At 47.5% G+C, this 13,960-nt stretch overlaps 1 protein-coding gene across 10 annotated transcripts in view; it reads right to left on the minus strand.

Moving 5' to 3' along the window:
* Positions 1 to 13,960, minus strand: part of rbfox1l (RNA binding fox-1 homolog 1, like) — a 185,763-nt gene that overhangs the window by 94,852 nt on the left and 76,951 nt on the right. For all 10 annotated transcript variants that reach the window (XM_085979663.1, XM_085979664.1, XM_085979659.1 and 7 more), the window contains 2 exons: positions 6,982 to 7,035; positions 5,533 to 5,625 (listed from right to left, as the gene is read on the minus strand). In XM_085979663.1, the coding sequence (XP_085835789.1) occupies positions 5,533 to 5,625; positions 6,982 to 7,035 (147 nt within the window). The remainder of the gene's footprint in view (positions 1 to 5,532; positions 5,626 to 6,981; positions 7,036 to 13,960) is intronic.

Genomic DNA, 13,960 nt, shown 5'->3' on the forward strand with positions numbered 1-13,960 from the left:
AGCTGTCCGTCTGTCAAGGAACATTGATGTATGGAACAAGGGTGATTATTCCTCCTAAATTAAGGGAGAGAGTTCTAAAGGAACTGCATGAAGGTCATCTGGGGGGAGTCAAGATGAAAAGCCTTGCTAGGGCTTATGTGTGGTGGCCAGGTATCGACCAACAAATAGAGGATCTAACTAAAAGCTGCTCAGGGTGCCAAAAAGTTCAAAATGCACCTCCAATTGCACCGCTGCATCCATGGGAATGGCCTTCAACCCCATGGCAACGTGTACATATTGACTTTGCTGGTCCATTCATGGACTCCATGTTTTTAATTGCGGTGGACGCACATTCTAAATGGCCAGAAGTGATTAAGATGGCGACCACTACCTCGGAAAAGACGATCGCAGTTCTAAGAACGATATTCGCAAGAAATGGATTGCCAGAACAAATATGTTCAGACAACGGACCGCAGTTCGTGTCAGAAGAATTCCAGAAATTCATGAAGAAGAATGGGGTGAAACATTATACCTCTGCCCCATATCATCCGGCTACAAATGGGTTGGCCGACAGATTTGTACAAACGTTCAAAAAGGCGATAAAGGCCATGAGCGAAGACCAGATTCCACTACAACACAAGGTGGACAATTTCCTAATGGCATATCGAAACGCCACTCATGCAGTGACAAATCAAAGCCCTGCCATGATGTTCTATAACAGGAGGTTGCGGTCCAGGTTGGACTTGTCAAAACCAAATGTGCGGAGGGAAGTCGAAAACAAACAGTTCCAGCATATAAATAACAAGACCACTCGGAGTTTCAAAATAGGACAACCAGTGTTAGCCCGGGACTATAAGAATGAGAAATGGCAATCTGGAACAATTCGTGCCAGACAAGGACCCCTGATGTACACGGTAGATGTTGGTGAAAACGTAATACAACGTCATGCTGACCAACTTGTAGAATCAAGAACAAGGGTCGAACCCATGACTACGACAGAGACACCAGTGGAAGAAGTTAGTGAACCTGAAGCATCTACCTCAGACGCCAATGTGTCTGATGATGTCCAATCCATAAGAGATCAACTAGATGAGTCACCCCAGCAACGAGAATCAGAGACCCCTGAAAGGCGTTATCCAACTCGGATCAGGAGGCCTCCTCAGAGACTGAATCTTTGAACAGTTTTGCATGAAGTTGTATATATGTTATCCATGTTATGTTTAAATTGGAATGTACACTGTTAAGCTAAAAAGGGAGGAATTGTGGTGTATGTAACCTGTACCACCTTAAGAGACTACCTTAAGAGATGGACTACGTTCTCTTGGCTACTGTATATTGTAGTACCGGTGGTGACCACACCGGTATATAAACTCTGTGTAGTAATTTGCTAAGCAGTTCAGCCCTGACCTTCGATTAGTAAAGGCCTGTTTAAGTTATTCTTGTTGTCTGTGTCCAGTGATTTAGAATAAGCATATCTGGGACACTCAGACTCAACAGTGAGGTAGAGTTGGGTGTCGTCAGCTTACATGTGGAAACTGACGCTGTGTTTTCGGATGATGTCGTCAAGGGCCAACATGTAGATGAGAAATAGGAGGGGGTCAAGGATAGATCCTTGGGGGACACCAGAGGTAACGATGTGGGAGCGGGAAGAGAAGCCGTTGCAGGTGATTCTCTGGCTACGATTAGATATATAAGAATGGAACCAGGCGAGTGCAGTCCCACCCAGCTGGACCACGGTGGAGAGGCATTGGAGAAGGATGGAGTGGTCAACTGTGTTGTCAAGAAGTCAAGAAGAACGAGGAGGGACAATTTACCTTTGTCACAGTCACAAAGGATGTCATTTGTGACTTTGATGAGAGTTGTTTCGGTACTGTGGCAAGAGCGGAAACCTGATTGGAGGGATTCAAACATGGAATTGCGGGAAAGATGGGCATGGATTTGGGAGGCGACAACACGTTCAAGGACTTTGGCGAGGAAAGGGAGGTTGGAGATGGGGCGATAGTTTGCAAGGATGGAAGGATCAAGGGTTTTTTCTGAGGAGAGGGGTGATGACGGCAGATTTGAGGGAGAGGGGTACAGTACCTTAGGAGAGAGAAACGTTAACGATATCAGCTAACATGGGAGCCAGAAAAGGAAGTTGGGTGGTCAGCAGTTTGGTGGGAATAGGTTCGAGGGAGCAGGAGGTGGGTCCCATGGACAAGATGAGCGCGGAGAGGTCATGAGGGGAGATCGGAGAGAAACTGGAGAGAGATGTGCAGTGGGGAAAGAGTTAAAATGACATCGCTGGCAGTTTCACTGAATGGTGTAAGAAAGACAGGTGCTCACATGAAAGGCCACATCCATAAAGATAGATGACCTTTGAAGAGAAATAAAACAATTAAATGGAGACGGGGGCTGGATTTTCATTGAGGAGGCGGGTAGGAGGCAGGGCTACAACTTTCGGGGTTGTAGTCCCGCCTCCATCGAGTTGTAGCCAAACCACGCGATTTACATAGAAACATAGAAACATAGAAGATAGGAGCAGGAGTAGGCCATTCGGCCCTTCGAGCCTGCTCCGCCATTCAATGAGATCATGGCTGATCATCCAAATTCAGTACCCTGTTCCTGCCTTCTCCCCATATCCCTTGATCCCTTTAGCCTTAAGAAATATATCCAACTCTTTCTTGAATATATTTAATGAACTGGCCTCAACTGCCTTCTGTGGTAGAGAATTCCACAGGTTCACCATTCTCTGGGTGAAGAAATTCCTCCTCATCTCTGTCCTAAATGGCTTACCCCTTATCCTTAGACTATGACCCCTGGTTCTGGACTCCCCGACCATCGGGAACATCCTTCCTGCATCTAGTCTGTCCAGACCTGACAGAATTTTATAGGTTTCGATGAGATCCCCTCTCAATCTTCTAAACTCCAGTGAGTATAAGCCCAATCGACACAATCTCTCCTCATACGTCATTCCTGCCATCCCAGGTATCAGCCTGGTGAATCTTCGCTGCACTCCCTCCATAGCAAGAACGTCCTTCCTCAGGTAAGGTGACCAAAACTGCACACAATACTCAAGGTGCGGTCTCACCAAGGCCCTGTACAACTGTAGCAAGACAGCCTTGTTCCTGTACTCGAACCCTCTTGCTACGAAGGCCAACATACCATTTGCCTTCTTAACCGTCTGCTGCACCTGCAGGCTTACCTTCAGCGACTGGTGCACAATAACACCCAGGTCTCTTTGCACTTCCCATTCTCTCAATCTAATGCCATTCAAATAATAATCTGCCTTCCTGTTTTTGCCACCAAAGTGGATAACCTCACATTTATCCACATTATAGTGCATTTGCCATGTTTCTGCCCAATCACCCAACCTGTCCAAATCGTACTGGAGTTTCACGACATCCTCCTCACAGCGTACCCTCCCATCCAGCTTTGTGTCGTCTGCAAATTTGGAGATATTACATCCAATTCCCTCATCCAGATCATTAATATATATTGTGAACAGGTGGGGTCCTAGGACCGATCCTTGCGGTACCCCACTAGTCACTGCCTGCCACTCGGAAAATGACCCGTTTATTCCAACTCTTTGCTTTCTGTCCGCCAACCAGTTCTCTATCCAAGTCAATACCTTGCCCCCAATCCCATGTGCCTTAATTTTGCACGCTAATCTCTTATGTGGGACCTTATCGAAAGCCTTCTGAACTTTTGACTTGATTGACCTTGTCGAGCCCGCCCAGCGGGCTCAGCAGGCCAATTAAGGGCCACCCAGCAACAGCTGACGTCACAGATTGACATTTCATCTGTCAAGACCTTTTGACAGATGAAATATCAGCGTTTCACAGCTGTTTGAAGCTGTCAAACACTGACAATCTGTACTACAAGTTAATTCCTTCCTCTCAGGATGATTTAGAGATCTCTCCGGAACAGAAAGCTGAATGCTGCAATTTTTGACAGCTGGCAGCCATTCTGCTTTCTGTGCCGGTGAGATGAGGGACTCCTGAGACCTGAAGGAAAGAAGGCTGCAAAGGTAAGTAAAACTTCTTTAAACACTTTACACACACCAAACACACTTACCTCTGCACTCGTGCACCCATCACTCACCTGAACACCGGACATCTCGACCCCTCCAAGCCCTTCAGCCCGACGGCCCGCCTCGCTAACTTGGCGTGGTTGGAGCCGTCGGGAATCCCACACTTCAAGAATGAAAATAGGGATTAGGCTAAAAACTGCCTGTTAACTACCTGTTCACAGGCAGTTAATTGGCACTAATCCCCTTCCCGCCTCGGGGAGGCGGGTCCCAGCGCGGGTCGGGTACCCGCCTCCTTTGAAACTGGCATGGAGGCGGGTTGGGGGCGGGATGGGTTCCTGCCCCCCGATTTCAGGATTTTAACCCCCCACACGCCTCCAATCCCGCCTCCACGGCCCAAGATGTCCAGCATTTCAACTGCCCGTAAGAACTTTATTACCTAGGTCACATTCCAAGGTGTCTTTTAATTAGCATTCAGCAGTTTGAGTGATTGATGGAGGAGGCAGCTTACACGTGTTTACATTCAGATTTGTAACCAATCCGTGAAGGTGCATGCGGGCCAAAATCCAATCCGGTGGCAGGAATGAATTGTGCACGAGGCTGCCATGCTTATTTTAATGCATAATAATGTAGTGTGTGCTGTAACAATTTGGAGAAGTCTGGCTAAAGACAGAGCAGACTGCCTCCCCACCGGGGTAATAAAGACAACTTGACTATCGCTCTGAAAACCTTGTGTCGAGTCAACAACAGAAAATGCTGGAAAAACTCAGCAGGCCAGGCAACATCCATGGAGAGAGAAACAGACTTAACGTTTCAGGTCGAAACCCTTCGTCAGAACTGAGAAAAAAAAGGCAGGAAACGAAACGGATTAAAAGGCCAGTTTGGGGGCTGGGAAATGGGGGAGGGTTTTAATCTGTTTCATTTCCTGCTTTTTTCTCAGTTCTGACGAAGGGTCTTCGACCTGAAACGTTAACTCTGTTTCTCTCTCCACGGATGCTTGCCCTGGCCTGCTGAGTTTTTCCAGCGTTTTCTGTTGTTATTTCGGATTTCCAGCCTCCGCAGTATTTTGCTTTCGTACCTTGTGTCGAGTGTTGGCTTAAAATACTCCGCAACAGATGTGAGTTCAGGGCTAGGGCGGGGGGGGGGGAACCTTAGAGGAGCGCGTGTGTTCGAACTTCCGGGACCACCGGTTCGGAGGCATTTGCCCGCGGGAAACCTCCGACCGCAAATTCAGGCCTTGTGTCTGGGACGATTTTCATCTCTTATGGGACAGAAATTCATCTTGTCTGGTAGCACAAAATGGGAGGTATCGCCTCGCCTGCCTGTTATACACCCCGCCCGATATTCAATGTCAATAAAATGGAATGTGGATAACGTCCATTATTGCACGACAACTTTCTACCCCAATGTTCCAAGTTTGGTGTGTGAACCATTTTCCTCCCATCAGATCCAGTGTTGAAACACTGGGTGATCACCAATTCGCCCGCTCTCCCTTAAAGGTTACCAAACCCTACATTGACTTTGGAATGGCATTACGTCAGTACCTCAATCTTTCGACCCTCCACGATGGTCCCGTTCAGCTTCTCACGGGCCCGGTCGGCGTCTACACTGTTCTCAAAGGTCACGAAGCCGAACCCCTGTTAAGGAAGCGTTAAAATCGCAGTGATTATACATGGTGACATGAACCAGTCATTCGTGAAAGAAAGACTTATGAAATAATACTGAGCGGCCTGCGGGTGGCGCTGTCCAGGGATAGTATAAATACTCGGGCACGGGCCCAGCTTGCGCAGGACATTCTTAACAGGAACTAGTGAAGGACACAACTAGACCTCCATGTTGTAAAACAGTTGACTAAAGCTTTGTTTAACGCTTAGACCAAGTGCCTAGTAGTTTTCTTATGTCACATGGTACTTAACACCGGGAAAGACAATTGTATTTAAGACAAGGAGGCAGGCAAAGAGCTAAAGGCACAAGGCGGGGGGAGGGAGGTGAAATAGATACAGAGACGGGGAGGATTGAAATCATAGTGATTTACATCAAAATAGAAAATTGTATTAGCATTGAGAAAGAAGTGAGACAGCAATGAACAGATGAAGGAAGGAAGGAATGGACTGAGGGAGGAAAGAAGGAAGGAAGGAAATTAGAGAGTGAGGAAGGGAAGGTAGGGAGGGAGGAAGGGAAACACAGCGGAAGGAAATAAGGAAGGTAGGAAGGAAGAGAGCAAGTTAGAGAGCGGGGCAGGTAGGTATGGAGGAAGGGAGGGAGGAATGGAGAGAGGGATAGAAAACATAGAAAACATAGAAGATAGGAGCAGGAGTCGGCCATTCGGCCCCTCGAGCCTGCTCCGCCATTCAATGAGATCATGGCTGAACATCCAAATTCAGTTCCCTGTCCCTGCTTTCTCCCCATACCCCTGGATCCCCTTAGCCTTAAGAAATATATCTAACTCCTTCTTGAATATATTTAATGAATTGGCCTCCACTGCGCTGTGTGGTAGAGAATTCCACAGGTTCACCACTCTCTGGGTGAAGAAATTCCTCCTCATCTCTGTCCTAAATGGCTTACGCCTTATCCTTAGACTGTGACCCCCTGGTTCTGGACTCCCCCGCCATCAGGAAATGTAAGGAGGGAGCAAGGAAGGGAAAAATTAAAGGAGGGAATGGAGGAAAGAAGGGCTAGCGGGAAGAAAGGAAGGTGGAGAAAGGAAATCCGGGAGAAGTCGAGGGAGAAAGGGAGGGAGGAGGAAGGAAAGACAGAAGGTAGGGAGGAGGGAGGGTAGGAAATAAGGAAGGGAGGAAGTGTGGAAGAAAAGAAGGAAGGAAGAAAGGGGTGGATGGTGGAAGGAAGGACGAAGGCAAGGAAGAGATGAAGGAAGAGAATTGAAGAAAATTGAGCGAGAAATAAAGGGACTAGAATTGGTGAAATGTAAACACTGAGAAAGGCGGACTGGGGCAGCAAAGAGGGAACAGAGGGCACGCTCCTGTAATACAGACCTTGGATCCTCGCTCGTTGAAGATAATTTCAACATCTAGAATTTTACCAAATTGCTGGGGAAGAAAGAAAGTGAGGTTAGAACACATGATCAGGGCAGCACCTCAATTCGCAACAGCTACTTCCACACCCTATTGCATAAAAGGAGAACCGAGGACCGAAACGGGAGCAGTTTCCTCTCTTTACTGGCTAACAACATAAGAAATAGGAGCAGGAGTCGGCCATTCGGCCCCTCGAGACTGCTCCGCCATTCAATAAGATCATGGCTGATCTTTGACCTCATCTCCACTTTCCTGCACTATCCCCATATCCTTTCATTCCCTTAATATTCAAAAATCTATCGATCCCTGTCTTGAATATACTCAACGACTGAGCCTCCACAGCCCTCTGGGGTAGAGAATTCCAAAGATTCACCACCCTCCGAGTGAAGAAATTCCTTCTCATCTCAGTCCTAAATGGCCGACCCCTTATTGTGAGACTGTGACCCCTGGTTCTAGACTCCCCAGCCAGGGGGGAAACATCCTCTCAGCATCTAACCTGTCAAGCCCTGTAAGAATTGTGTATGTTTCAATGAGATCACCTCTCATTCTTCTAAACTCTAGAGAATAAAGGCCTCGTCTACTCAATCTCTCCTCATAGGACAATCCCCCCATCCCAGGAACCAGTCTGGTACACTTTCGTTGCACGCCCTCTATGGCAAGTATATCCTTCCTTAGGTAAGGAGACCAAAATTGTACACAATACTCCAGGTGTGGTTTCACCAGGGCCCTATATAATTGCAGTAAGACGTCTTTACTCTTACACTCAAATCCTCTTGTAATAAAGGCCAACATACCATTTGCTATCCTAATTGTTTGCTGTACCAGCATGTTAACTTTCAGTGATTCGTGTACAAGGACACCCAGGTCCCTCTGAACACCAACATTTCCCAATCTCTCACCATTTAAAAAATACTCTGCTTTTCTATTTTTCCTACCCTGATCCAGATCATTCTCATCTCTGTGGTGTTGCGCTGCAGACACATTGGGCTTTAGGCTGCGGCAGACAGCCCTTTCAACAAACCCTTGAGATGAATCGTCCATCCAGCAGCCTTCTGGTATACACACACACCTTGGACACTGGTCGCTCAGTGGGTATTTATACAGCATCCTACATGACAATAGCCATCGAATGGGATAAACGGGTCTTTTTCAGAATGGCAGGCTGTGACTAGTGGGGTACCGCAAGGATCGGTGCTTGGGCCCCAGCTATTCACAATCTATATCAATGATTTGGATGAGGGGACTAAACGTAATCATTTCCAAATTTGCTGATGATACAAAGCTAGGTGGCAGTGTTAGTTGTGAAGAGGCTTCAAGAGGATCTCGACAGGCTCAGTGAGTGGGCGAGAACATGGCAGATGGATTATAATGTGAATAAATGTGAAGTTATCCGCTTTGGTAGAAAAAACAGAAAGGCAGAGTATTTCCTAAATGGTGAAAGATTGGGGAATGCAGATGCTCAAAGGGACCTGGGTGTCCTTGTACATGAGTCACTGAAAGTGAATGTGCAGGTGCAGCAAGGCCATTAGGAAGGCAAATGGTATGCTGGCCTTCATTACAAGAGGATTTGAGTACAGGAGTAAAGAAGTCTTACTCCAATTATATAGGGCCTTGGTGAGACCACACCTGGAGTACTGTGTACAATTTTGTTCTCCTTACCTAAGGAAGGATAGACTTGCCATAGAGGGAGTGCAACGAAGGTTCACCAGATTGATTCCTGGGATGGCGGGACTGTCGTATGAGAAGAGATTGCGTAAACTAGGCCTGTATTCTCTTGAATTCAAAGAATGAGAGGGGATCTCATTGAAGCATACAAAATTATTACAGGGCTTGATAGGGTGGATGCTGGGAGAATGGTTCCCTTGGCTGGGGAGTCTAGAACCAGGGGCCACAGCCTCAGGGTAAAGGGTAGGACATTCAGGACTGAGATTAGAAGAAATTTCTTCACACAGAGGGTGGTGAATCTTTGGAATTCTCTACCCCAGGGGGCTGTGGAGGCTCAGTCATTGGGTGTATTCAAAACAGAAGCCGATAGGTTTCTGTCTAGTAAGGGCATCAAGGGATATGGCGATAGGGCCAGTGAATGGAGTTGAGGCAGAAGATCAGCCATGATCTCATTGAATGGCAGAGCAGGCTCGAAGGGCCGAATGGCCTACTCCTGCTCCTATTTCTTATGTTCTTATGGGGAGCTCCTGCCACTTTTTCCCCACACTATCTATCTGGTAGGCATCTGGGGCATGGCTCATGGACATTCACCCACCCAGTGATTTTTTTTAATCATTCGTTCATGGGATGTGGGCGTCGCTGGCACAGCCAGCATTTATTGCCCAACCCTAATTGCCCTTGAGAAGGTGATGGGGAACCCTCGTCTAGAGCTGCTGCAGTCCGTATGGTTAAGGTCTTTTCGTCGTGGTTTGGTCCAATTGAGCGGCTTGCTAGGCCATTTCAGAGTCCACCATAGCGCTGTGGGTCTGGAGTCACATATAGGCCAGACCGGGTAAGGACAATGATTTCCTTCCCCAACATTAGTAAAGCAACAACCCGGTAGTTTCATGGTCGCCATTACTGATACTGACTTTTTTATTCCAGATTTATTTAATTCACTGCATTTTTTTGGCCGTGGTGGGATTTGAACTCACATCTCCGGATCATTCGTCCAGGCCTCTGGATTACTCGTCCAGTAACATAACCTCTATGTTACCATGACCAAGCCCGTAACCAAGCTCTTCTGCAATTCTCCACTAAGAGACACTTCTTAAACTGCGCCTTCTATATTGTCCACCTCGTCCGGCCTATCTTAAATGGCCTCTTGGGCATTGCCAATACGAACATGCGAATTAGGAGCAGGAGTAGGCCACTCGGCCCCTCGAGTCTGCTCCGCCATTACATAAGAACATAAGAACATAAGAAATAGGAGCAGGAGTAGGCCACTCGGCCCCTCGAGTCTGCTCCGCCATTACATAAGAACATAAGAACATAAGAAATAGGAGCAGGAGTAGGCCAATCGGCCCCTCGAGCCTGCTCCGCCATTCAATAAGATCATGGCTGATCTGATCCTAACCTCAAATCTTCTATCACTCTCCATCCCACCCGAACCCATGTGATCTCCCGGGAGAGGCGAAAAACCAGATAAAAAACCCAATGGCCAAATTGGGAGAAAAAATCTGGGAAATTCCTCTCCGACCCATCTAGGCTGTCGAAACTCTTCCAGGAGATCACTCTGTCCCTATATTTTCTACAATACGGCACGGTGGCATAGTGGTTAGCACTGTTGCCTCACAGCGCCAGGGACCCGGGTTCGAATCTGGCCTCGGGTGACTGTCTGTGTGGAGTTTGCACATTCTCCCCGTGTTTGCGTGGGTTTCCTCTGGGTGCTCCGGTTTCCTCCCACAGTCCAAAGATGTGCGGGTTAGGTTGATTGGCTATGATAAATTGACCCTTAGTGTTAGGGGGATTAAATACGTGGGGTTACGGGGATAGGGTGGGATATGTGTTGGTGTAGGGGTTACGGGGATCGGGTGGGATATGTGTCGGTGCAGGCTCGATGGGCCGAAATGGCCTCTATCTGCACTGTGGGGTTTCTGTGACTGTCTGTGACAATAAGATCATGGCTGATCTGATTACTCCACATTCCCGCCTACCCCCAATAACCTTTCACCCCCTTGCTTACCATAAATCTATCTACCTCTGCCTTAAAAATATTCAACGACTCTGCTTCCACCGCCTTCTGAGGAAGAGAGTTCCAAAGACTCACGACCCTCTGTGAGAAAAAATGTCTCCGCATCTCGGCCGTAAATGGGCGACCCCTTATTTTTAAACAGTGACCCCTAGTTCTAGATTCCCCCACAAGAGGAAACATCCTCTCCACATCCGCCCTGTCCAGACTCCTCAGGATCTTATGTGTTTCAATCAAGTCACCTCTTACTCTTCTAAACTCCAGCGGATACAAGCCTAGCCTGTCCAACCTTTCCTCATTAGACAACCGGCCCATTCCAGGTATTAGCCTAGTAAACCTTCTCTGAACTGCTTCCAACGCATTTACATCCTTCCTTAAATAAGGAGACCAATACTGTACACAGTACTCCAGATGTGGTCTCACCAATGCCCCGTATAACTGAAGCATAACCTCCCTACTTTTGTATTCAATTCCCCTCGCAATAAACGATAACATTCTATTAGCTTTCCTAATTACTTGCTGTACCTGCATACTAACCTTTAGCGATTCATGCACTAGGACCCCCAGATCCCTCTGCATCTCAGAGCTCTGCAATCTCTCACCATTTAGATAATATGCTTCTTTTTTATTCTTCTGGCCAAAATGGACAACTTCACATATATGAAACAATCTCTTCGACAGTTTATGCCCAATAATCAACCCTAAATAACAACAGAAAATGCTGGAAAAACTCAGCAGGTCAGGCAACATCCGTGGAGAGAAATTTGAGTTGACGTTTCGGGTCGAACCCTTCTTCAAAACTGGAGAGAAAAGAAAACAGATCGAAGGCAGGGCTGCGATCGGACAAAAGAATAAAAGAAACAAAAGAAGTAAAAGAGCTAGACGAGATGGTAATAGGCTGAGATTAGGTGTAAAGTGTACTGGCAGGGCAAGAGATAGCTGCCAGGTGTGAGAGAGAAACAAAAGGAAAGGGGGGGGGGAAAGGAGTGGAAAAATTACAAGAAAAAATGTGTAATAGGGGCCGAGGTTATGATCTGAAATTGTTGAACTCGATATTGAGTCCGGAAGGCTGCAGACTGCCTAATCGGAAGATGAGGTGCTGTTCCTCGAGTTTACGTTGAGCTTCCGTGGAACAATGCAAGAGGCCAAGGGCAGTGAGGTCCGAGTGGGAATGGAGCGGTGAATTAAAGTGACAGGCGACCAGAAGCTCGGGGTCACCCTTACGGACTGAACGGAGGTGTTCCGCAAAGCGGTCACCCAATCTGCGTTTGGTCTCCCCAGTGTAGAGGAGACCGCATCGTGAGCAGCAAATACAGTATACTAGATTGCGAGAAGTACAAGTAAATCGTTGTTTCACCTGGAAGGGGTGTTTGGGGCCCTGGACAGTGGGAAAGGGGGAGGTATAGGGGCAGGTGTTACATCTCCTCCGCTTGCACGGGAAGGTGCCAGGCGAAGGGGAAGGGCTGTTTGGGGTGATAGAGGAGTGGACTAGGGTGTCTCGGAGGGAGCGGTCCCTACGGAATGCTGAAAGGGGAGGGGAGGGGAAGATACATTTGGTGGTGGGATCACTTTGGAGGGAGCGGAAACGCCGGAGGATGATCCAGGTGAAACAGCGATTTACTTGTACTTCTCGCAATCTAGTATACTGTATTCGCTGCTCACGATGCGGTCTCCTCTGCATTGGGGAGACCAAACGCAGATTGGGTGACCGCTTTGCGGAACACCTCCGTTCAGTCTGTAAGGGTGACCCCGAGCTTCCGGTCGCCTGTCATTTTAATTCACCGCTCCATTCCCACTCGGACCTCACGGTCCTTGGCCTCTTGTATTGTTCCACGGAAGCTCAACGTAAACTCGAGGAACAGCACCTCATCTTCCGATTAGGCACTCTGCAGTCTTCCGGACTCAATATCGAGTTCAACAATTTCAGATCATAACCTCGGCCCCTATTACACATTTTTACTTGTAATTTTTCCACTCCTTTCACCCCGCCCCCCTTTCCTTTTGTTTCTCTCTCACACCTGGCAGCTATCGCTTGCCCTGCCAATACACTTCACACCTAATCTCAGCCTATTACCATCTCGTCTAGCTCTTTTACTTCTTTTGTTTCTTTCACTTCTTTTGTCCGATCGCAGCCCTGCCTTCGATCTGTTTTCTTTTCTTTCCAGTTTTGAAGAAGGGTTCGACCCCAAACCTGAACTCAAATTTCTCTCCACGGATGTTGCCTGACCTGCTCAGTTTCTCCAGCATTTTCTGTTGTTATGTCGGATTTCCAACACCTGCAGTATTTTGCTAATCAACCCTAAATCATTGCTTGGACATTGTCCACCTGGCGACCTTATCCTAAATCATCTCTTGGACATGGGCATATAAATGGCAAATGAAGTTCAACACAGATAAACGTGAGGTATTACATTTAGGTAGGAAGAATAGGGAGGTCACTTATTACTTGGAGGGTGCGAGTCTGGGTGGGGTAGAGGAACAAAGGGATCTCGGAGTACAAATACACAGATCACTAAAAGTTGTGACACAGGTTAGCAAGGCCATAAAAAAAGAAAACCAAGCACTAGCGTTTATTTCTAAAGGGATAGAACTGAAATGTAGAGAAGTTATGCTAAACCTGTATCGAAGCTTGGTTAGACCACACTTGGAGTACTGCGTACAGTTCTGGTCTCCATATACCTTGGTTAGACCACACTTGGAGCACTGTGCACAGTTCTGGTCTCCATATACCTTGGTTAGACCACACTTGGAGCACTGTGCACAGTCCTGGTCTCCATATACCTTGGTTAGACCACACTTGGAGCACTGTGCACAGTCCTGGTCTCCATATACCTTGGTTACACCACACTTGGAGCACCGTGCACAGTTCTGGTCTCCATATACCTTGGTTACACCACACTTGGAGCACCGTGCACAGTTCTGGTCTCCATATACCTTGGTTAGACCACACTTGGAGCACTGTGCACAGTTCTGGTCTCCATATACCATGGTTAGACCACACTTGGAGCACTGTGCACAGTTCCGGTCTCCATATCCCTTGGTTAGACCACACTTGGAGCACTGTGCACAGTTCTGGTCTCCATATACCTTGGTTAGACCACACTTGGAGCACTGTGCACAGTTCTGGTCTCCATATACCTTGGTTAGACCACACTTGGAGCACTGTGCACAGTTCCGGTCTCCATATACCTTGGTTAGACCACACTTGGAGCACTGTGCACAGTTCTGGTCTCCATATACCTTGGTTAGACCACACTTGGAGCA

This window comes from Somniosus microcephalus, unplaced genomic scaffold (genome assembly GCF_052327205.1).
Source record: "Somniosus microcephalus isolate GS21.2 unplaced genomic scaffold, FLI_Smic_1.0 unresolved_chr9, whole genome shotgun sequence".
Classification (NCBI taxonomy): domain Eukaryota; kingdom Metazoa; phylum Chordata; class Chondrichthyes; order Squaliformes; family Somniosidae; genus Somniosus; species Somniosus microcephalus.